At 45.7% G+C, this 20,238-nt stretch overlaps 3 protein-coding genes across 16 annotated transcripts; all 3 read left to right on the top strand.

The window, feature by feature from the left end:
- The first annotated feature begins 4,643 nt into the window (after positions 1-4,643).
- On the top strand, positions 4,644-8,383 carry LOC307010994 (uncharacterized protein). 13 transcript variants are annotated; one of them, XM_079636207.1, is made up of 6 exons: positions 4,644-4,701; positions 4,789-5,018; positions 5,788-5,919; positions 6,195-6,332; positions 6,561-7,596; positions 7,894-8,302. In XM_079636207.1, exons 2-6 carry the CDS (start codon positions 4,928-4,930, stop codon positions 8,042-8,044), a joined length of 1,548 nt encoding a protein of 515 aa, XP_079492333.1. In that variant the 5' UTR covers positions 4,644-4,701; positions 4,789-4,927; the 3' UTR covers positions 8,045-8,302. The 13 variants fall into 13 exon arrangements, with proteins under 13 accessions (XP_079492333.1, XP_079492328.1, XP_079492326.1 ...); XM_079636202.1 differs by having other exon boundaries at positions 6,561-7,464; positions 7,894-8,146; XM_079636200.1 differs by having other exon boundaries at positions 4,646-4,701; positions 6,561-7,497; positions 7,894-8,141.
- Positions 8,384-10,045: 1,662 nt separating this feature from the next.
- Positions 10,046-13,959, top strand: LOC307004933 (uncharacterized protein). The gene is made up of 4 exons (XM_079624561.1): positions 10,046-10,370; positions 11,141-11,272; positions 11,548-11,685; positions 11,914-13,959. The coding sequence occupies exons 1-4, from the start codon at positions 10,280-10,282 to the stop codon at positions 13,566-13,568; spliced, it is 2,016 nt and encodes a 671-aa protein (XP_079480687.1). The 5' UTR covers positions 10,046-10,279; the 3' UTR covers positions 13,569-13,959.
- Positions 13,960-15,520: 1,561 nt separating this feature from the next.
- LOC307004937 (uncharacterized protein) lies at positions 15,521-18,738 on the top strand. Of its 2 annotated transcripts, XM_079624571.1 has the most exons (5): positions 15,521-15,559; positions 15,647-15,876; positions 16,646-16,767; positions 17,043-17,180; positions 17,409-18,661. In XM_079624571.1, exons 4-5 carry the CDS (start codon positions 17,084-17,086, stop codon positions 18,560-18,562), a joined length of 1,251 nt encoding a protein of 416 aa, XP_079480697.1. In that variant the 5' UTR covers positions 15,521-15,559; positions 15,647-15,876; positions 16,646-16,767; positions 17,043-17,083; the 3' UTR covers positions 18,563-18,661. The 2 variants fall into 2 exon arrangements, with proteins under 2 accessions (XP_079480697.1, XP_079480696.1); XM_079624570.1 differs by having other exon boundaries at positions 15,555-15,876; positions 17,409-18,738.
- The last annotated feature ends 1,500 nt before the right edge of the window (positions 18,739-20,238 follow it).

Genomic DNA, 20,238 nt, shown 5'->3' with positions numbered 1-20,238 from the left:
TGGGATGTAGGAATACTTTCCGCAGACTGCTTACACACTTATTTATTCTTAGCAATGCTAAAACGCATATCAACTAGGCGATGTGATTCGATTTTATCCATAATGATTTCTAATCGGGTTTCTGATCATGATCTACTCTCATCTGCTTTGCTATACAGAATGACAAACGGAGACTTTAAAGTGTCTTTTTCACATTTATTAAGTTCAATTCTCAGGGAAGTGCCTTTTATCAAAAACATGTCTGGTTCTCAATTGCTACTCATTAGTATCTAGCTATAAAATAAGTTGGAACAAAACAAAAGTGCTTTCTTCATAATACAAAATGGTTGAAAATAGATGCAGTTTACCACAAATATCATGTAGAACACAACCGGTGAAGACAAAAAAACATCTATATTTCTCAGTCAGACACAGTAACTTAAAGAATAACAAGTTATGAAAATAAAGAGCTTCTTTCAAAATGAATAATAGTCCTACCCCTAAGCTACCTGGCGATGAAGCAGCGATAGACCGAGTTTTTTTTTTTTTTTTGCCCTCTCGGAGTTGGCAGGGAGTTTCGTGAAGCACTGCAGTGTGCGTTGGTCTGCAGCTGGCGGCTGACTGTACGTTCACACCGCCGCCGACTTGAGCTGCAAAAAAGCTATGGCCGCCCTGTCAAGGACGCTTGTCAAAAAGTACGGGGAATCTTGTTGACGCTTTGGCCGCTCTGACGTAGCAGCATTCACAATGAAATGTAAACAGAAAAAACAAGAAATGCATTCGGCAGTTTAGGATATCGCACAAGATTTGTCAACACAGAAACCATTTCATCACTGGAGAGTTTTTTTCCGACACCATCGTATTAAATGATTTTGATTCATATGCGCGAGGGAGAGAGAGAGAGCAGACAGCGCTCGGTTGAGTGCGCGCGCGCGGCCGGGGCTCTCTCTCTCTCTCTGCTCGTTCTTATGCCCTGTTAAACTGACAGGACTTAAAACACATGCAAATGGTAGGAACGAAAGATCTCCCTCTCATCCATTTGCTTCCTTTTTGTTTTAGTGATTTGCCGCTCACGTCCCGTATAGGCTAGTTACAAAAATGGAGGCGAACAGCCAGCTGATTTTATTTATTTATTAAATCGATTCTTGGACATTTCAGATCGATTCTGAATCGTTGCCAATGAGAATCTAGATTCTTCTGTGAATCGATTTTTTTGGCACACCCCTAATATCAACCAATCACTTGTTTAGCGTTCATGTAAACACTACATTCAGATTCACCAATCGGAATTAATTCAGTCCGAATGAAACAAAAGGTGTGCATTTAAACATAATGAATGGCGACCGCAGAAACCAAAAGCCGAATCCCGGACATCCCGAAATCCGCACGAGCCGCAACACGGCGAGGAACAGCTGCGGACGATGGAGGAACGAGGCAGCTGCTGCAGCAGAGGAGCGAGACCCGCCCGGCGGTAAGGAGGACGAGCCCGGGCAGACTCATAACGGAATTTTACGATAAAACGGCGTCTTTTCAGTTTAGAGTTAACTAGTAACCTTTTTGTATCAATTCTTCCGATACTGGCCTCTGTAACTGGTAGGCGTGGCCTCGTAGGGTAGTGAAGAAAGTGTATTCTGGGAGTTGTCTTTCATCCACATGAGTCAAAAATACTTTTTCTGGCTTTTCTCAGTCTAGAAGGCACCAACTTCTAAAATAATTTCACATTTCTACTACAGGCTAATAATAATTTCACATTTCTACTACTCTCCTCTGCGGAGAGCCTGGCCACTTCCTATTAAGTCCTATTGTACCGAATTTTGGTTGTAGACCACCAGAGTGCAAAATTAATGGGAGTCTATGGAGCTAGATGGCTAAATTTGTCTCTTTCACCCGATTGCCGTTGAGAAATCTCAGATTTGATTGTAGGTTTTGCAAGTTCAACATGGGTTATAGTTCGAAAGTTGAATGAACGAGTACTTATGTCCTTTCGATTTCTTACAGGTTGAGTTGTTGTTGCCCATAACACGCTAGCATTCTGCTTATGAACGCTGATTGGTCAGTGAAGGACTGATTACGACCAGAGATACCGCTTGATGTTATCGTGGCATCCGAAGCGGGACCAGAATGTCTTCTAGCAAAAACTCTTCTAGCACGTGTATTTACCTGTGTCAGCTTTGTTGTCGATGCCTTGAGAGAAAAGAAATTGCAGAGCGCGAAAGTCAAGTCAAGTCAAGTCAAGTCATCTTTATTTATATAGCGCTTTTTACAATACAGATTGTATCAAAGCAGCTTCACAGTGATAACATGAAAATAATACAAAAAAAACAATTTCATCATCATCCACCTTTAAGGCAGATCTATAATATTGTTGAATATTAAATGTCCCCAACTAAGCAAGCCAGAAGGTAAGGCAACAGCGGCAAGGAACCAAAACTCCATCAGGTGACAGAATGGAGAAAAAAACCTTGGGAGAACCCAGGCTCAGTCGGGGGCCAGTTCTCCTCTGGCCAATGAGTGAACAGTGTATGAAGTTCAGAATGAATCAGAGTATTTGTCCAGTTCCGGTTGGTTGAAGTCGGAGTGGAGAGGAGGAGAGACTGGTTGACACTTCAGGTCAGCGGCGTCGTCGTCGTGTTCTGTCGCTGGTCCTTCATCAGATCTGGATACGGCCTGGTTCCGGTGGACAGCAGTAAACCTCGGGATAGACAGAGAGACTAATATTAGCGTAGACGCCATCCTGCTTATGATGTACCAAGTACATCAGGATTTACGGGAAGTGTTCCCGGTCCCGGCTGTTCTAAACTATGCAGCCTAATTATATAAGTCTATAATGTGTTATGTGTATGCTAGGCCGAAGAGATGTGTTTTTAGTCTAGATTTGAACTGACAGAGTGTGTCTGCTTCCCGGACAATGGTAGGAAGACTGTTCCAAAGTTTTGGTGCTAAGTAGGAAAAGGATCTACCGCCAGCAGTCGATTTTGATATTCTAGGTATTATTAACTGGCCGGAATTTTGAGATCGCAGTAGACGTGAAGGACTATAATAAGTTAAGAGCTCGCTCAAGTACTGCGGAGCTAAACCATTTAGTGCTTTGTAAGTGATCAGCAATATTTTAAAATTTATACGATGTTTAATAGGCAGCCAATGCAGTGTTGACAGAACGGGGCTAATATGGTCATACTTCCTGGTTCTAGTAAGAACTCGAGCTGCTGCGTTTTGAACTAGCTGTAGTTTGTTTATTAAGCGTGCAGGGCAGCCACCCAGTAGAGCATTACAATAATCTAGCCTTGAGGTCATAAACGCATGAACTAATTGTTCTGCATTATTCATTGAGAGCATATGACGTAATTTAGATATATTTTTAAGATGGAAGAAAGCGGTTTTACAGATACTAGACACATGACTTTCAAATGAAAGATTGGTATCAAAGAGCACACCCAGGTTCCTAACCGACGACGAAGACTTAACAGAGCAGCCATCAAGTGTTAGACAGTACTCTAGGTTATTACGTGTGGAAGTTTTTTGTCCAATAATTAGAATCTCTGTTTTTTCTGAATTTAGTAGTAGGAAATTACTAGTCATCCAATTTTTTATATCAGCTATGCATTCCGTTAATTTTGTGAATTGGTAGGTTTCGTTAGGTTTTGAAGAAATATACAGCTGAGTATCGTCGGCATAACAGTGAAAGCTAATTCCATGTTTCCTAATGATATCTCCTAATGGTAGCATATACAGAGTGAACAGCAGCGGTCCTAGTACTGAGCCTTGTGGTACGCCATACTGAACTTGTGATTGATAAGACATCTCTTCATTTACTGCTACAAACTGATAACGGTCAGATAAGTATGATTTAAACCATGCTAGTGCAATTCCACTAATGCCAACATAATGTTCGAGTCTATTTAAAAGGATGTTGTGGTCAATGGTGTCAAATGCAGCACTAAGATCCAGTAATACTAATAGAGAGATACAACCACGATCGGATGATAAGAGCAAATCATTTGTGACTCTAACGAGAGCTGTCTCGGTACTATGGTACGGTCTAAATCCGGACTGAAAATCCTCGCAGATATCATTTCTTTCAAGAAAGGAACACAGTGACTGAAAGATTGCCGTAAAGCAGTATCTCTGGTCGTACGAGGTGTATGACGTCATTGACATTTTAAAATACTTTTTAAAGCAAATAAGTGACTCTAAAAAATCCAACACCCAGCAATGTGTAATTTCTTTGCATCTCCTTTCGAAAAAAACATTCAAATTACTAGACAAAAAATGATATCCTGAGAAAAGTGGATTTTGATGGGTATAGCTCCATAGGCCTCCATTCATTCTGCACTTGTCCTGTGAGCGCCCTCATATGGAACCAGAGTGGAACTGTAACCAGTTCAGAAGCCGGAAGTTTACTGAGAGTGGCAGTTCTCCCCATATTAGACATTCCCCATATTAGACATTCTCTGATGCAACTGAAAAATGACTAGTGCATCAGGGCACTGGAGGATATCGCAGTGGACATTCAAACTGATTTTTTATTACGGTTAAATCTTTTGGTACTACTCCGACTTGTACCACTTGACCGCTGTACCACCTGACCACTACAGATTCTTTTGGCAAACGCTCAATCATCTCCTAATTACTGTAATTATTACGACATCCAACCCTAATCAAACACACCTGAACAAGCTAATCAAGGTCTTCAAGATTAGGCTACTAGAAAGCTACAGGCAGGTGAGATTCATCAGGGTTGGAGTTACCTAGACCTCCTTGGATCTTTAAAAACTTGTTTTCAAGAAGCGCTTTAAACCTTTTTTACAGTGTTTGTTGTGGGATTCAGCGGATGTTTTGATGCAGCGACACAGTTTTTCATTGTAGTTTTGTGTTCCTTCCTGTTCGCCCGTCCTGACTCACTAATTCAGCACATCTTCTAGCAGAGTTGATTGTGAGATCGCAGGTCATGAGGATGACAGCTCGAGTGTACTGCTTGTTTAGTGCTGTTTTATTGTGTCTGTCTGCATGTTTGAGCACAACAGACGCTGGAGTCGCAGGTGAGAAGATCTTTTAGCTTCATTACACAGCCCGAAGAAAGTGCCTTACAAAATATGACTTGGACCCATCTCAGCACATTGGTTTACAAAAGTACAGACGTCCAGCGGAAGTTTAACTTTGGATGGTGGTTTAGTTTCAATAATAAGCAAGCTATAAATATGCAAAACTGTCATAAGTTTATGCATTTATTTCATTGTTCAAGTAAAACCCATACAATCACTAATTTTAGTTTACTGTAAATCAAGAACACTAATGCTATATGGTTACACAATTGTTACCACATAGACATCAATCCTGAGTTTAAACTTCTGCTTCATGTTTTGTTTTCCCTATTTGAACAACTATTTAGGCCTTCAATAGCCTCTAACATGGGGAGCTATAACTTTTCTTGTGTTGTGTAGCCTAATAAAATGCTTGAAATGAGGGAGGTCTTGGGGATGGCATAACAATTTTTGAAGACGTACACTTAGTTAAACACCAGTAGATTTATAAACAACATATTTACTGGTGTGCATGTTTTCTATCAGCATTGCACTATTACTCGCCCAACTATAGGTTGTAACGGCACTCTCAGTCTTCGAAACTAATTGACACAGTTTAGTGATAAATGGTAGATGTCTAAGCTACTTTGATTTGAAGCTGATAAATGTGAATATTATATTAAAGTTTGTGGCACGTATTGCAAAACCCCTGACTTGCAAATGCTGAAACAAGCTATACAGCACTTCCTGGTCTCCCCTAACTATCCTCTTGAATCCTCTTCTGTAGTGTCCGGTCAGTGTCCGGCGATGCTGACCGTTGTGCCGTCCCGTCGAGGATGTCTTTGTGATAGAGACTGCTCTGGAGGACACAAATGCTGTCAATTTCCCTGTGGGACTGCGTGTGTGCCGCCCGTTTTCAGTGAGTTTAATTATTGATGGATGCTATAGATACTCCAAAAGAAACACTGAAAAAATGGTGTATAAACAAGTGTTCACTCAGAAATTACTAGTAAATTTCACAATTGCAAAGAAACCGCAAGTAACACTTTGAACTAAACGTCAAACTACGAAGTAGAAAGACTGAATATTCCTGTCAAAACTAATCTGATCATCTTTGACAACTTAAATTTAAGCGGTGAATGAGACATTCAGTATTCAGTGATGTGGTTTCTCTGTCATGTGTCTGTATAATAGCAAAGCCAGGAGTGTGTCCAAGCACAAAGTCTGGAGCAGGAATGTGTGCCGAGTTGTGTTTCTATGACAGTGACTGTCCGAACAATGAGAAATGCTGCAGCAATGGATGTGGACATCAGTGTATGGCTCCATATACAGGTATTTGATATGTTACTATATTAGTGTTTGGGTCGGCTTTATTTCAGTTTCTTGTTTGATTTTATTACTTTACCGTTCTATGTGTCAAAAGTATTCAGCCGAACCAGCAACGGATGGTTTTACGATATTAATAGATTACGATTAATACTTAAAATAAGAAACTTGCAATTTGTGTTTTATGCTATATATCTGAGACTGGATTAAAGTGGATTATCTGTATCCATACAGTGAAGCCTACAGCCGAACCGCAGACGCCAGCAGCCGAGCTGCCGAATCCTCCAGTGACGCCAGCAGCCGAGCTGCCGACGCCTCCAGCCGAGCTGCCGAATCCTCCAGTGACGCCTCCAGCCGAGCTGCCGAATCCTCCAGTGACGCCTCCAGCTGAACTGCCGAATCCTCCAGTGACGCCTGCAGCTGAACTGCCGAATCCTCCAGTGACGCCTGCAGCTGAACTGCCGAATCCTCCAGTGACGCCTGGATCTGAAACTCTGAACCCTACAGTGACTCCTGCCGGCGAGCATCCCAAGCCTCCAGTGAAGCCTGCCGGCGAACATCCCAAGCCTCCAGTGAAGCCTGCCAGTGAACAGCCCAAGCCTCCAATGAGGCCTCTCGGCGAACAGCCCAAGCCTCCAATGAGGCCTCTCGGCGAACAGCCCAAGCCTCCAATGAGGCCTCTCGGCGAACAGCCCAAGCCTCCAATGAGGCCTCTCGGCGAACAGCCCAAGCCTCCAATGAGGCCTCTCGGCGAACAGCCCAAGCCTCCAATGAGGCCTCTCGGCGAACAGCCCAAGCCTCCAATGAGGCCTCTCGGCGAACAGCCCAAGCCTCCAATGAGGCCTCTCGGCGAACAGCCCAAGCCTCCAATGAGGCCTCTCGGCGAACAGCCCAAGCCTCCAATGAGGCCTCTCGGCGAACAGCCCAAGCCTCCAATGAGGCCTCTCGGCGAACAGCCCAAGCCTCCAATGAGGCCTCTCGGCGAACAGCCCAAGCCTCCAATGAGGCCTCTCGGCGAACAGCCCAAGCCTCCAATGAGGCCTCTCGGCGAACAGCCCAAGCCTCCAATGAGGCCTCTCGGCGAACAGCCCAAGCCTCCAATGAGGCCTCTCGGCGAACAGCCCAAGCCTCCAATGAGGCCTCTCGGCGAACAGCCCAAGCCTCCAATGAGGCCTCTCGGCGAACACCCCAAGCCTCCAATGAGGCCTGTCGGCGAACACCCCAAGCCTCCAATGAGGCCTCTCGGCGAACACCCCAAGCCTCCAATGAGGCCTCTCGGCGAACACCCCAAGCCTCCAATGAGGCCTGTCGGCGAACAGCCCAAGCCTCCAATGAGGCCTCTCGGCGAACACCCCAAGCCTCCAATGAGGCCTCTCGGCGAACAGCCCAAGCCTCCAATGAGGCCTCTCGGCGAACAGCCCAAGCCTCCAATGAGGCCTCTCGGCGAACAGCCCAAGCCTCCAATGAGGCCTTTCGGCGAACAGCCCAAGCCTCCAATGAAGCCTGTCGGCGAACACCCCAAGCCTCCAATGAGGCCTCTCGGCGAACACCCCAAGCCTCCAATGAGGCCTTTCGGCGAACACCCCAAGCCGCCAGTGAAGCCTCCCGGCGAAACGCCCAAGTCTCCAGTGTGTGCAGAAAACTGTCTCCAAACTCACCCTGATGGCAAATGTTCTAGCCATATGGGGGGATCCTCATCACCTTATGGGGGGTCATAAGGAATGTGGCCATGCATAAAGTGTGCTGATTTAACCATTGAATGTATGGGATCTCTTCCCTGTTTTTCACCAAATAAATCTCACATTTTAAGACTTCTCTCTTTGTTTCTGTGGAAAAACAAAGAAAATTGCTTGATTGTAGTGTTGGTGTTTTTGGTATTCCAGTGTTCATTTGGCTGTTCTCACCTAATGGCTCAGTGGCATTAGTGCTTTAGGCAGGTAAAAAATCACCTCACCAAGACCCAAACACGTCTTGTAACGAAAGACCTCTGTTTTCATCTTCGCACAAAACGGGCACTGAAATATGCATGCACATATTGGGATGTAGGAATACTTTCCGCAGACTATGCTTACACACTTATTTATTCTTAGCAATGCTAAAACGCATATCAACCAATCACTTGTTTAGCGTTCATGTAAACACTACATTCAGATTCACCAATCGGAATTAATTCAGTCCGAATGAAACAAAAGGTGTGCATTTAAACATAATGAATGGCGACCGCAGAAACCAAAAGCCGAATCCCGGACATCCCGAAATCCGCACGAGCCGCAACACGGCGAGGAACAGCTGCGAACGATGGAGGAACGAGGCAGCTGCTGCAGCAGAGGAGCGAGACCCGCCCGGCGGTAAGGAGGACGAGCCCGGGCAGACTCGTAACGGAAATTTACGATAAAACGGCGTCTTTTCAGTTTAGAGTTAACTAGTAACCTTTTTGTATCAATTCTTTCGATACTGGCCTCTGTAACTGGTAGGCGTGGCCTCGTAGGGTAGTGAAGAAAGTGTATTCTGGGAGTTGTCTTTCATCCACATGAGCCAAAAATACTTTTTCTGGCTTTTCTCAGTCTAGAAGGCACCAACTTCTAAAATAATTTCACATTTCTACTACAGGCTAATAATAATTTCACATTTCTACTACTCTCCTCTGCGGAGAGCCTGGCCACTTCCTATTAAGTCCTATTGTACCGAATTTGGTTGTAGACCACCAGAGTGCAAAATTAATGGGAATCTATGGAGCTAGATGGCTAAATTTGTCTCTTTCACCCGATTGCCGTTGAGAAATCTCAGATTTGATTGTAGGTTTTGCAAGTTCAACATGGGTTATAGTTCGAAAGTTGAATGAACGAGTACTTATGTCCTTTCGATTTCTTACAGGTTGAGTTGTTGTTGCCCATAACACGCTAGCATTCTGCTTATGAACGCTGATTGGTCAGTGAAGGACTGATTACGACCAGAGATACCGCTTGATGTTATCGTGGCATCCGAAGCGGGACCAGAATGTCTTCTAGCAAAAACTCTTCTAGCACGTGTATTTACCTGTGTCAGCTGTGTTGTCGATGCCTTGAGAGAAAAGAAATTGCAGAGCGCGAAAGCACCACAGTGACTGAAAGATTGCCGTAAAGCAGTATCTCTGGTCGTACGAGGTGTATGACGTCATTGACATTTTAAAATACTTTTTAAAGCAAATAAGTGACTCTAAAAAATCCAACACCCAGCAATGTGTAATTTCTTTGCATCTCCTTTCGAAAAAAACATTCAAATTACTAGACAAAAAATGATATCCTGAGAAAAGTGGATTTTGAGGGGTATAGCTCCATAGGCCTCCATTCATTCTGCACTTGTCCTGTGAGCGCCCTCATATGGAACCAGAGTGGAACTGTAACCAGTTCAGAAGCCGGAAGTTTACTGAGAGTGGCAGTTCTCCCCATATTAGACATTCCCCATATTAGACATTCTCTGATGCAACTGAAAAATGACTAGTGCGTCAGGGCACTGGAGGATATCGCAGTGGACATTCAAACTGATTTTTTATTACGGTTAAATCTTTTGGTACTACTCCGACTTGTACCACTTGACCGCTGTACCACCTGACCACTACAGATTCTTTTGGCAAACGCTCAATCATCTCCTAATTACTGTAATTATTACGACATCCAACCCCAATCAAACACACCTGAACAAGCTAATCAAGGTCTTCAAGATTAGGCTACTAGAAAGCTACAGGCAGGTGAGATTCATCAGGGTTGGAGTTACCTAGACCTCCTTGGATCTTTAAAAACTTGTTTTCAAGAAGCTCTTTAAACCTTTTTTACAGTGTTTGTTGTGGGATTCAGCGGATGTTTTGATGCAGCGACACAGTTTTTCATTGTAGTTTTGTGTTCCTTCCTGTTCGCCCGTCCTGACTCACTAATTCAGCACATCTTATAGCAGAGTTGATTGTGAGATCGCAGGTCATGAGGATGACAGCTCGAGTGTACTGCTTGTTTAGTGCTGTTTTATTGTGTCTGTCTGCATGTTTGAGCACAACAGACGCTGGAGTCGCAGGTGAGAAGATCTTTTAGCTTCATTACACAGCCCGAAGAAAGTGCCTTACAAAATATGTCTTGGACCCATCTCAGCACATTGGTTTACAAAAGTACAGACGTCCAGCGGAAGTTTAACTTTGGATGGTGGTTTAGTTTCAATAATAAGCAAGCTATAAATATGCAAAAATGTCATAAGTTTATGCATTTATTTCATTGTTCAAGTAAAACCCATACAATCACTAATTTTAGTTTACTGTAAATCAAGAACACTAATGCTATATGGTTACACAATTGTTACCATATAGACATCAATCCTGAGTTTAAACTTCTGCTTCATGTTTTGTTTTCCCTATTTGAACAACTATTTAGGCCTTCAATAGCCTCTAACATGGGGAGCTATAACTTTTCTTGTGTTGTGTAGCCTAATAAAATGCTTGAAATGAGGGAGGTCTTGGGGATGGCATAACAATTTTTGAAGACGTACACTTAGTTTTACACCAGTAGATTTATAAACAACATATTTACTGGTGTGCATGTTTTCTATCAGCATTGCACTATTACTCGCCCAACTATAGGTTGTAACGGCACTCTCAGTCTTCGAAAACTAATTGACACAGTTTAGTGATAAATGGTAGATGTCTAAGCTACTTTGATTTGAAGCTGATAAATGTGAATATTATATTAAAGTTTGTGGCACGTATTGCAAAACCCCTGACTTGCAAATGCTGAAACAAGCTATACAGCACTTCCTGGTCTCCCCTAACTATCCTCTTGAATCCTCTTCTGTAGTGTCCGGTCAGTGTCCGGCGATGCTGACCGTTGTGCCGTCCCGTCGAGGATGTCTTCGTGATAGAGACTGCTCTGGAGGACACAAATGCTGTCAATTTCCCTGTGGGACTGCGTGTGTGCCGCCCGTTTTCAGTGAGTTTAATTATTGATGGATGCTATAGATACTCCAAAAGAAACACTGAAAAAATGGTGTATAAACAAGTGTTCACTCAGAAATTACTAGTAAATTTCACAATTGCAAAGAAACCGCAAGTAACACTTTGAACTAAACGTCAAACTACGAAGTAGAAAGACTGAATATTCCTGTCAAAACTAATCTGATCATCTTTGACAACTTAAATTTAAGCGGTGAATGAGACATTCAGTATTCAGTGATGTGGTTTCTCTGTCATGTGTCTGTATAATAGCAAAGCCAGGAGTGTGTCCAAGCACAAAGTCTGGAGCAGGAATGTGTGCCGAGTTGTGTTTCTATGACAGTGACTGTCCGAACAATGAGAAATGCTGCAGCAATGGATGTGGACATCAGTGTATGGCTCCATATACAGGTATTTGATATGTTACTATATTAGTGTTTGGGTCGGCTTTATTTCAGTTTCTTGTTTGATTTTATTACTTTACCGTTCTATGTGTCAAAAGTATTCAGCCGAACCAGCAACGGATGGCTTTACGATATTAATAGATTCCGATTAATACTTAAAATAAGAAACTTGCAATTTGTGTTTTATGCTATATATCTGAGACTGGATTAAAGTGGATTATCTGTATCCATACAGTGAAGCCTAAAGCCGAACCGCAGACGCCAGCAGCCGAGCTGCCGAATCCTCCAGTGACGCCAGCAGCCGAGCTGCCGATGCCTCCAGCCGAGCTGCCGAATCCTCCAGTGACGCCTCCAGCTGAGCTGCCGAATCCTCCAGTGATGCCTCCAGCTGAACTGCCGAATCCTCCAGTGACGCCAGCAGCCGAGCTGCCGATGCCTCCAGCCGAGCTGCCGAATCCTCCAGTGACGCCTCCAGCCGAGCTGCCGAATCCTCCAGTGACGCCTCCAGCCGAGCTGCCGAATCCTCCAGTGATGCCTCCAGCTGAACTGCCGAATCCTCCAGTGACGCCTGCAGCTGAACTGCCGAATCCTCCAGTGACGGCTGCAGCTGAACTGCCGAATCCTCCAGTGACGCCTGCAGCTGAACTGCCGAATCCTCCAGTGACGCCTGCAGCTGAACTGCCGAATCCTCCAGTGACGCCCGCAGCTGAACTGCCGAATCCTCCAGTGACGCCTGGATCTGAAACTCTGAACCCTACAGTGACTCCTGCCGGTGAACATCCCAAGCCTCCAGTGAGGCCTGTCGGCGAACAGCCCAAGCCTCCAGTAAAGCCTGCGTCTGAACAGCCCAAGCCTCCAATGAGGCCTGTCGGCGAACAGCCCAAGCCTCCAATGAGGCCTGTCGGCGAACAGCCCAAGCCTCCAATGAGGCCTCTCGGCGAACAGCCCAAGCCTCTAATGAGGCCTCTCGGCGAACAGCCCAAGCCTCCAATGAGGCCTCTCGGCGAACAGCCCAAGCCTCCAATGAGGCCTCTCGGCGAACAGCCCAAGCCTCCAATGAGGCCTCTCGGCGAACAGCCCAAGCCTCCAATGAGGCCTCTCGGCGAACAGCCCAAGCCTCCAATGAGGCCTCTCGGCGAACACCCCAAGCCTCCAATGAGGCCTCTCGGCGAACACCCCAAGCCTCCAATGAGGCCTCTCGGCGAACAGCCAAAGCCTCCAATGAGGCCTGTCGGCGAACAGCCCAAGCCTCCAATGAGGCCTGTCGGCGAACAGCCCAAGCCTCCAATGAGGCCTGTCGGCGAACACCCCAAGCCTCCAATGAGGCCTTTCGGCGAACACCCCAAGCCTCCAATGAGGCCTTTCGGCGAACACCCCAAGCCTCCAATGAGGCCTCTCGGCGAACACCCCAAGCCTCCAATGAGGCCTCTCGGCGAACAGCCCAAGCCTCCAATGAGGCCTTTCGGCGAACAGCCCAAGCCTCCAATGAGGCCTGTCGGCGAACACCCCAAGCCTCCAATGAGGCCTTTCGGCGAACACCCCAAGCCTCCAATGAGGCCTTTCGGCGAACACCCCAAGCCTCCAATGAGGCCTCTCGGCGAACACCCCAAGCCTCCAATGAGGCCTCTCGGCGAACAGCCCAAGCCTCCAATGAGGCCTTTCGGCGAACAGCCCAAGCCTCCAATGAAGCCGGTCGGCGAACAGCCCAAGCCTCCAATGAGTCCTTTCGGCGAACACCCCAAGCCGCCAGTGAAGCCTCCCGGCGAAACGCCCAAGTCTCCAGTGTGTGCTGAAAACTGTCACCAAACTTACCCTGATGGCAAATGTTCTAGCCATATGGGGGGATCCTCATCACCTTATGGGGGTCATAAGGAATGTGGCCATGCATAAAGTGTGCTGATTTAACCATTGAATGTATGGGATCTCTTCCCTGTTTTTCACCAAATAAATCTCACATTTTAAGACTTCTCTCTTTGTTTCTGTGGAAAAACAAAGAAAATTGCTTGATTGTAGTGTTGGTGTTTTTGGTATTCCAGTGTTCATTTGTCTGTTCTCACCTAATGGCTCAGTGGCATTAGTGCTTTAGGAAGGTAAAAAATCACCTCACCAAGACCCAAACACTTCTTGTAACGAAAGACCTCTGTTTTCATCTTCGCACAAAACGGGCACTGAAATATGCATGCACATATTGGGATGTAGGAATACTTTCCGCAGACTATGCTTACACACTTATTTATTCTTAGCAATGCTAAAACGCATATCAACCGATCACTTGTTTAGCGTTCATGTAAACACTACATTCAGATTCACCAATCGGAATTAATTCAGTCCGAATGAAACAAAAGGTGTGCATTTAAACATAATGAATGGCGACCGCAGAAACCAAAAGCCGAATCCCGGACATCCCGAAATCCGCACGAGCCGCAACACGGCGAGGAATGGCCGCGGACGATGGAGGAATGAGGCAGCTGCTGCAGCAGAGGAGCGAGACCCGCCCGGCGGTAAGGAGGACGAGCCCGGGCAGACTCGTAACGGAAATTTACGATAAAACGGCGTCTTTTCAGTTTCGAGTCAACTAGTAACCTTTTTGTATCAATTCTTCCGATACTGGCCTCTGTAACTGGTAGGCGTGGCCTCGTAGGGTAGTGAAGAAAGTGTATTCTGGGAGTTGTCTTTCATCCACATGAGCCAAAAATACTTTTTCTGGCTTTTCTCAGTCTAGAAGGCACCAACTTCTAAAATAATTTCACATTTCTACTACAGGCTAATAATAATTTCACATTTCTACTACTCTCCTCTGCGGAGAGCCTGGCCACTTCCTATTAAGTCCTATTGTACTGAATTTTGGTTGTAGACCACCAGAGTGCAAAATTAATGGGAGTCTATGGAGCTAGATGGCTAAATTTGTCTCTTTCACCCGATTGCCGTTGAGAAATCTCAGATTTGATTGTAGGTTTTGCAAGTTCAACATGGGTTATAGTTCGAAAGTTGAATGAACGAGTACTTATGTCCTTTCGATTTCTTACAGGTTGAGTTGTTGTTGCCCATAACACGCTAGCATTCTGCTTCTGAACGCTGATTGGTCAGTGAAGGACTGATTACGACCAGAGATACCGCTTGATGTTATCGTGGCATCCGAAGTGGGACCAGAATGTCTTCTAGCAAAAACTCTTCTAGCACGTGTATTTACCTGTGTCAGCTGTGTTGTCGATGCCTTGAGAGAAAAGAAATTGCAGAGCGCGAAAGCACCACAGTGACTGAAAGATTGCCGTAAAGCAGTATCTCTGGTCGTACGAGGTGTATGACGTCATTGACATTTTAAAATACTTTTTAAAGCAAATAAGTGACTCTAAAAAATCCAACACCCAGCAATGTGTAATTTCTTTGCATCTCCTTTCGAAAAAAACATTCAAATTACTAGACAAAAAATGATATCCTGAGAAAAGTGGATTTTGAGGGGTATAGCTCCATAGGCCTCCATTCATTCTGCACTTGTCCTGTGAGCGCCCTCATATGGAACCAGAGTGGAACTGTAACCAGTTCAGAAGCCGGAAGTTTACTGAGAGTGGCAGTTCTCCCCATATTAGACATTCCCCATATTAGACATTCTCTGATGCAACTGAAAAATGACTAGTGCGTCAGGGCACTGGAGGATATCGCAGTGGACATTCAAACTGATTTTTTATTACGGTTAAATCTTTTGGTACTACTCCGACTTGTACCACTTGACCGCTGTACCACCTGACCACTACAGATTCTTTTGGCAAACGCTCAATCATCTCCTAATTACTGTAATTATTACGACATCCAACCCTAATCAAACACACCTGAACAAGCTAATCAAGGTCTTCAAGATTAGGCTACTAGAAAGCTACAGGCAGGTGAGATTCATCAGGGTTGGAGTTACCTAGACCTCCTTGGATCTTTAAAAACTTGTTTTCAAGAAGCTCTTTAAACCTTTTTTACAGTGTTTGTTGTGGGATTCAGCGGATGTTTTGATGCAGCGACACAGTTTTTCATTGTAGTTTTGTGTTCCTTCCTGTTCGCCCGTCCTGACTCACTAATTCAGCACATCTTCTAGCAGAGTTGATTGTGAGATCGCAGGTCATGAGGATGACAGCTCGAGTGTACTGCTTGTTTAGTGCTGTTTTATTGTGTCTGTCTGCATGTTTGAGCACAACAGACGCTGGAGTCGCAGGTGAGAAGATCTTTTAGCTTCATTACACAGCCCGAAGAAAGTGCCTTACAAAATATGACTTGGACCCATCTCAGCACATTGGTTTACAAAAGTACAGACGTCCAGCGGAAGTTTAACTTTGGATGGTGGTTTAGTTTCAATAATAAGCAAGCTATAAATATGCAAAACTGTCATAAGTTTATGCATTTATTTCATTGTTCAAGTAAAACCCATACAATCACTAATTTTAGTTTACTGTAAATCAAGAACACTAATGCTATATGGTTACACAATTGTTACCACATAGACATCAATCCTGAGTTTAAACTTCTGCTTCATGTTTTGTTTTCCCTATTTTAACAACTATTTAGGCCTTCAATAGCCTCTAACATGGGGAGCTATAACTTTTCTTGTGTTGTGTAGCCTAATAAAATGCTTGAAATGAGGGAGGTCTTGGGGATGGCATAACAATTTTTGAAGACGTACACTTAGTTTTACACCAGTAGATTTATAAACAACATATTTACTGGTGTGCATGTTTTCTATCAGCATTGCACTATTACTCGCCCAACTATAGGTTGTAACGGCACTCTCAGTCTTCGAAACTAATTGACACAGTTTAGTGATAAATGGTAGATGTCTAAGCTACTTTGATTTGAAGCTGATAAATGTGAATATTATATTAAAGTTTGTGGCACGTATTGCAAAACCCCTGACTTGCAAATGCTGAAACAAGCTATACAGCACTTCCTGGTCTCCCCTAACTATCCTCTTGAATCCTCTTCTGTAGTGTCCGGTCAGTGTCCGGCGATGCTGACCGTTGTGCCGTCCCGTCGAGGATGTCTTTGTGATAGAGAGGACACAAATGCTGTCAATTTCCCTGTGGGACTGCGTGTGTGCCGCCCGTTTTCAGTGAGTTTAATTATTGATGGATGCTATAGATACTCCAAAAGAAACACTGAAAAAATGGTGTATAAACAAGTGTTCACTCAGAAATTACTAGTAAATTTCACAATTGCAAAGAAACCGCAAGTAACACTTTGAACTAAACGTCAAACTACGAAGTAGAAAGACTGAATATTCCTGTCAAAACTAATCTGATCATCTTTGACAACTTAAATTTAAGCGGTGAATGAGACATTCAGTATTCAGTGATGTGGTTTCTCTGTCATGTGTCTGTATAATAGCAAAGCCAGGAGTGTGTCCAAGCACAAAGTCTGGAGCAGGAATGTGTGCCGAGTTGTGTTTCTATGACAGTGACTGTCCGAACAATGAGAAATGCTGCAGCAATGGATGTGGACATCAGTGTATGGCTCCATATACAGGTATTTGATATGTTACTATATTAGTGTTTGGGTCGGCTTTATTTCAGTTTCTTGTTTGATTTTATTACTTTACCGTTCTATGTGTCAAAAGTATTCAGCCGAACCAGCAACGGATGGTTTTACGATATTAATAGATTACGATTAATACTTAAAATAAGAAACTTGCAATTTGTGTTTTATGCTATATATCTGAGACTGGATTAAAGTGGATTATCTGTATCCATACAGTGAAGCCTACAGCCGAACCGCAGACGCCAGCAGCCGAGCTGCCGAATCCTCCAGTGACGCCAGCAGCCGAGCTGCCGACGCCTCCAGCCGAGCTGCCGAATCCTCCAGTGACGCCTCCAGCCGAGCTGCCGAATCCTCCAGTGACGCCTGCAGCTGAACTGCCGAATCCTCCAGTGACGCCTGGATCTGAAACTCTGAACCCTACAGTGACTCCTGCCGGCGAGCATCCCAAGCCTCCAGTGAAGCCTGCCGGCGAACATCCCAAGCCTCCAGTGAAGCCTGCCAGTGAACAGCCCAAGCCTCCAATGAAGCCTGTCGGCGAACAGCCCAAGCCTCCAATGAGGCCTCTCGGCGAACAGCCCAAGCCTCCAATGAGGCCTCTCGGCGAACAGCCCAAGCCTCCAATGAGGCCTCTCGGCGAACAGCCCAAGCCTCCAATGAGGCCTGTCGGCGAACACCCCAAGCCTCCAATGAGGCCTTTCGGCGAACAGCCCAAGCCTCCAATGAGGCCTCTCGGCGAACAGCCCAAGCCTCCAATGAGGCCTCTCGGCGAACAGCCCAAGCCTCCAATGAGGCCTGTCGGCGAACAGCCCAAGCCTCCAATGAGGCCTCTCGGCGAACACCCCAAGCCTCCAATGAAGCCTCTCGGCGAACACCCCAAGCCTCCAATGAGGCCTCTCGGCGAACACCCCAAGCCTCCAATGAGGCCTCTCGGCGAACAGCCCAAGCCTCCAATGAGGCCTCTCGGCGAACAGCCCAGGCCTCCAATGAGGCCTCTCGGCGAACAGCCCAAGCCTCCAATGAGGCCTCTCGGCGAACAGCCCAAGCCTCCAATGAGGCCTCTCGGCGAACAGCCCAAGCCTCCAATGAGGCCTCTCGGCGAACAGCCCAAGCCTCCAATGAAGCCTGTCGGCGAACACCCCAAGCCTCCAATGAGGCCTCTCGGCGAACAGCCCAAGCCTCCAATGAGGCCTCTCGGCGAACAGCCCAAGCCTCCAATGAGGTCTTTCGGCGAACACCCCAAGCCGCCAGTGAAGCCTCCCGGCGAAACGCCCAAGTCTCCAGTGTGTGCTGAAAACTGTCACCAAACTCACCCTGATGGCAAATGTTCTAGCCATATGGGGGGATCCTCATCACCTTATGGGGGGTCATAAGGAATGTGGCCATGCATAAAGTGTGCTGATTTAGCCATTGAATGTATGGGATCTCTTCCCTGTTTTTCACCAAATAAATCTCACATTTTAAGACTTCTCTCTTTGTTTCTGTGGAAAAACAAAGAAAATTGCTTGATTGTAGTGTTGGTGTTTTTGGTATTCCAGTGTTCATTTGGCTGTTCTCACCTAATGGCTCAGTGGCATTAGTGCTTTAGGCAGGTAAAAAATCACCTCACCAAGACCCAAACACGTCTTGTAACGAAAGACCTCTGTTTTCATCTTCGCACAAAACGGGCACTGAAATATGCATGCACATATTGGGATGTAGGAATACTTTCCGCAGACTATGCTTACACACTTATTTATTCTTAGCAATGCTAAAACGCACATCAACCGATTGTTACGTGGGAGTGTATTTGCTTTGTGTGTCGTTGGGGAAAACTGTGTATTGGTCCAGTTTTCCTTGTGTGCTTTCTCTCGTTTCAGCCGAGCTGCCGACGCCTCCAGCCGAGCTGCCGAATCCTCCAGTGACGCCTCCAGCCGAGCTGCCGAATCCTCCAGTGACGCCTCCAGCTGAACTGCCGAATCCTCCAGTGACGCCTGCAGCTGAACTGCCGAATCCTCCAGTGACGCCTGGATCTGAAACTCTGAACCCTACAGTGACTCCTGCCGGCGAGCATCCCAAGCCTCCAGTGAAGCCTGCCGGCGAACATCCCAAGCCTCCAGTGAAGCCTGCCAGTGAACAGCCCAAGCCTCCAATGAAGCCTGTCGGCGAACAGCCCAAGCCTCCAATGAGGCCTCTCGGCGAACAGCCCAAGCCTCCAATGAGGCCTCTCGGCGAACAGCCCAAGCCTCCAATGAGGCCTCTCGGCGAACAGCCCAAGCCTCCAATGAGGCCTCTCGGCGAACAGCCCAAGCCTCCAATGAGGCCTGTCGGCGAACACCCCAAGCCTCCAATGAGGCCTTTCGGCGAACAGCCCAAGCCTCCAATGAGGTCTTTCGGCGAACACCCCAAGCCGCCAGTGAAGCCTCCCGGCGAAACGCCCAAGTCTCCAGTGTGTGCTGAAAACTGTCACCAAACTCACCCTGATGGCAAATGTTCTAGCCATATGGGGGGATCCTCATCACCTTATGGGGGGTCATAAGGAATGTGGCCATGCATAAAGTGTGCTGATTTAGCCATTGAATGTATGGGATCTCTTCCCTGTTTTTCACCAAATAAATCTCACATTTTAAGACTTCTCTCTTTGTTTCTGTGGAAAAACAAAGAAAATTGCTTGATTGTAGTGTTGGTGTTTTTGGTATTCCAGTGTTCATTTGGCTGTTCTCACCTAATGGCTCAGTGGCATTAGTGCTTTAGGCAGGTAAAAAATCACCTCACCAAGACCCAAACACGTCTTGTAACGAAAGACCTCTGTTTTCATCTTCGCACAAAACGGGCACTGAAATATGCATGCACATATTGGGATGTAGGAATACTTTCCGCAGACTATGCTTACACACTTATTTATTCTTAGCAATGCTAAAACGCACATCAACCGATTGTTACGTGGGAGTGTATTTGCTTTGTGTGTCGTTGGGGAAAACTGTGTATTGGTCCAGTTTTCCTTGTGTGCTTTCTCTCTCGTTTCTCTCTCACTATAATGACTCGCAGGTGGAGCTACTAACGAGTGGCC

Source organism: Phoxinus phoxinus (genome assembly GCF_949152265.1).
Source record: "Phoxinus phoxinus genome assembly, chromosome: 1".
NCBI classification, from domain to species: Eukaryota; Metazoa; Chordata; class Actinopteri; order Cypriniformes; family Leuciscidae; genus Phoxinus; species Phoxinus phoxinus.
The sequence above is the reverse complement of the archived record's forward strand: the minus strand, read 5'-3'. Positions and strand labels throughout refer to the sequence as shown.

What these genes read in the sequence shown, in the direction of transcription:
- LOC307010994 (XM_079636199.1), top strand. Translation starts at nt 4,928, where the DNA reads ATGAGGATGACAGCTCGAGTGTACTGCTTGTTTAGTGCTGTTTTATTG. An exon ending in GTGTGTGCCGCCCGTTTTCA is followed by an intron (nt 5,920 to 6,194) that starts GTGAGTTTAATT and finishes TCTGTATAATAG; the next exon opens with CAAAGCCAGGAGTGTGTCCA. An exon ending in GTGTATGGCTCCATATACAG is followed by an intron (nt 6,333 to 6,560) that starts GTATTTGATATG and finishes GTATCCATACAG; the next exon opens with TGAAGCCTACAGCCGAACCG.
- LOC307004933 (XM_079624561.1), top strand. Translation starts at nt 10,280, where the DNA reads ATGAGGATGACAGCTCGAGTGTACTGCTTGTTTAGTGCTGTTTTATTG. An exon ending in AACAGACGCTGGAGTCGCAG is followed by an intron (nt 10,371 to 11,140) that starts GTGAGAAGATCT and finishes CCTCTTCTGTAG; the next exon opens with TGTCCGGTCAGTGTCCGGCG. An exon ending in GTGTATGGCTCCATATACAG is followed by an intron (nt 11,686 to 11,913) that starts GTATTTGATATG and finishes GTATCCATACAG; the next exon opens with TGAAGCCTAAAGCCGAACCG.
- LOC307004937 (XM_079624570.1), top strand. Translation starts at nt 17,084, where the DNA reads ATGTGTGCCGAGTTGTGTTTCTATGACAGTGACTGTCCGAACAATGAG. An exon ending in GTGTATGGCTCCATATACAG is followed by an intron (nt 17,181 to 17,408) that starts GTATTTGATATG and finishes GTATCCATACAG; the next exon opens with TGAAGCCTACAGCCGAACCG.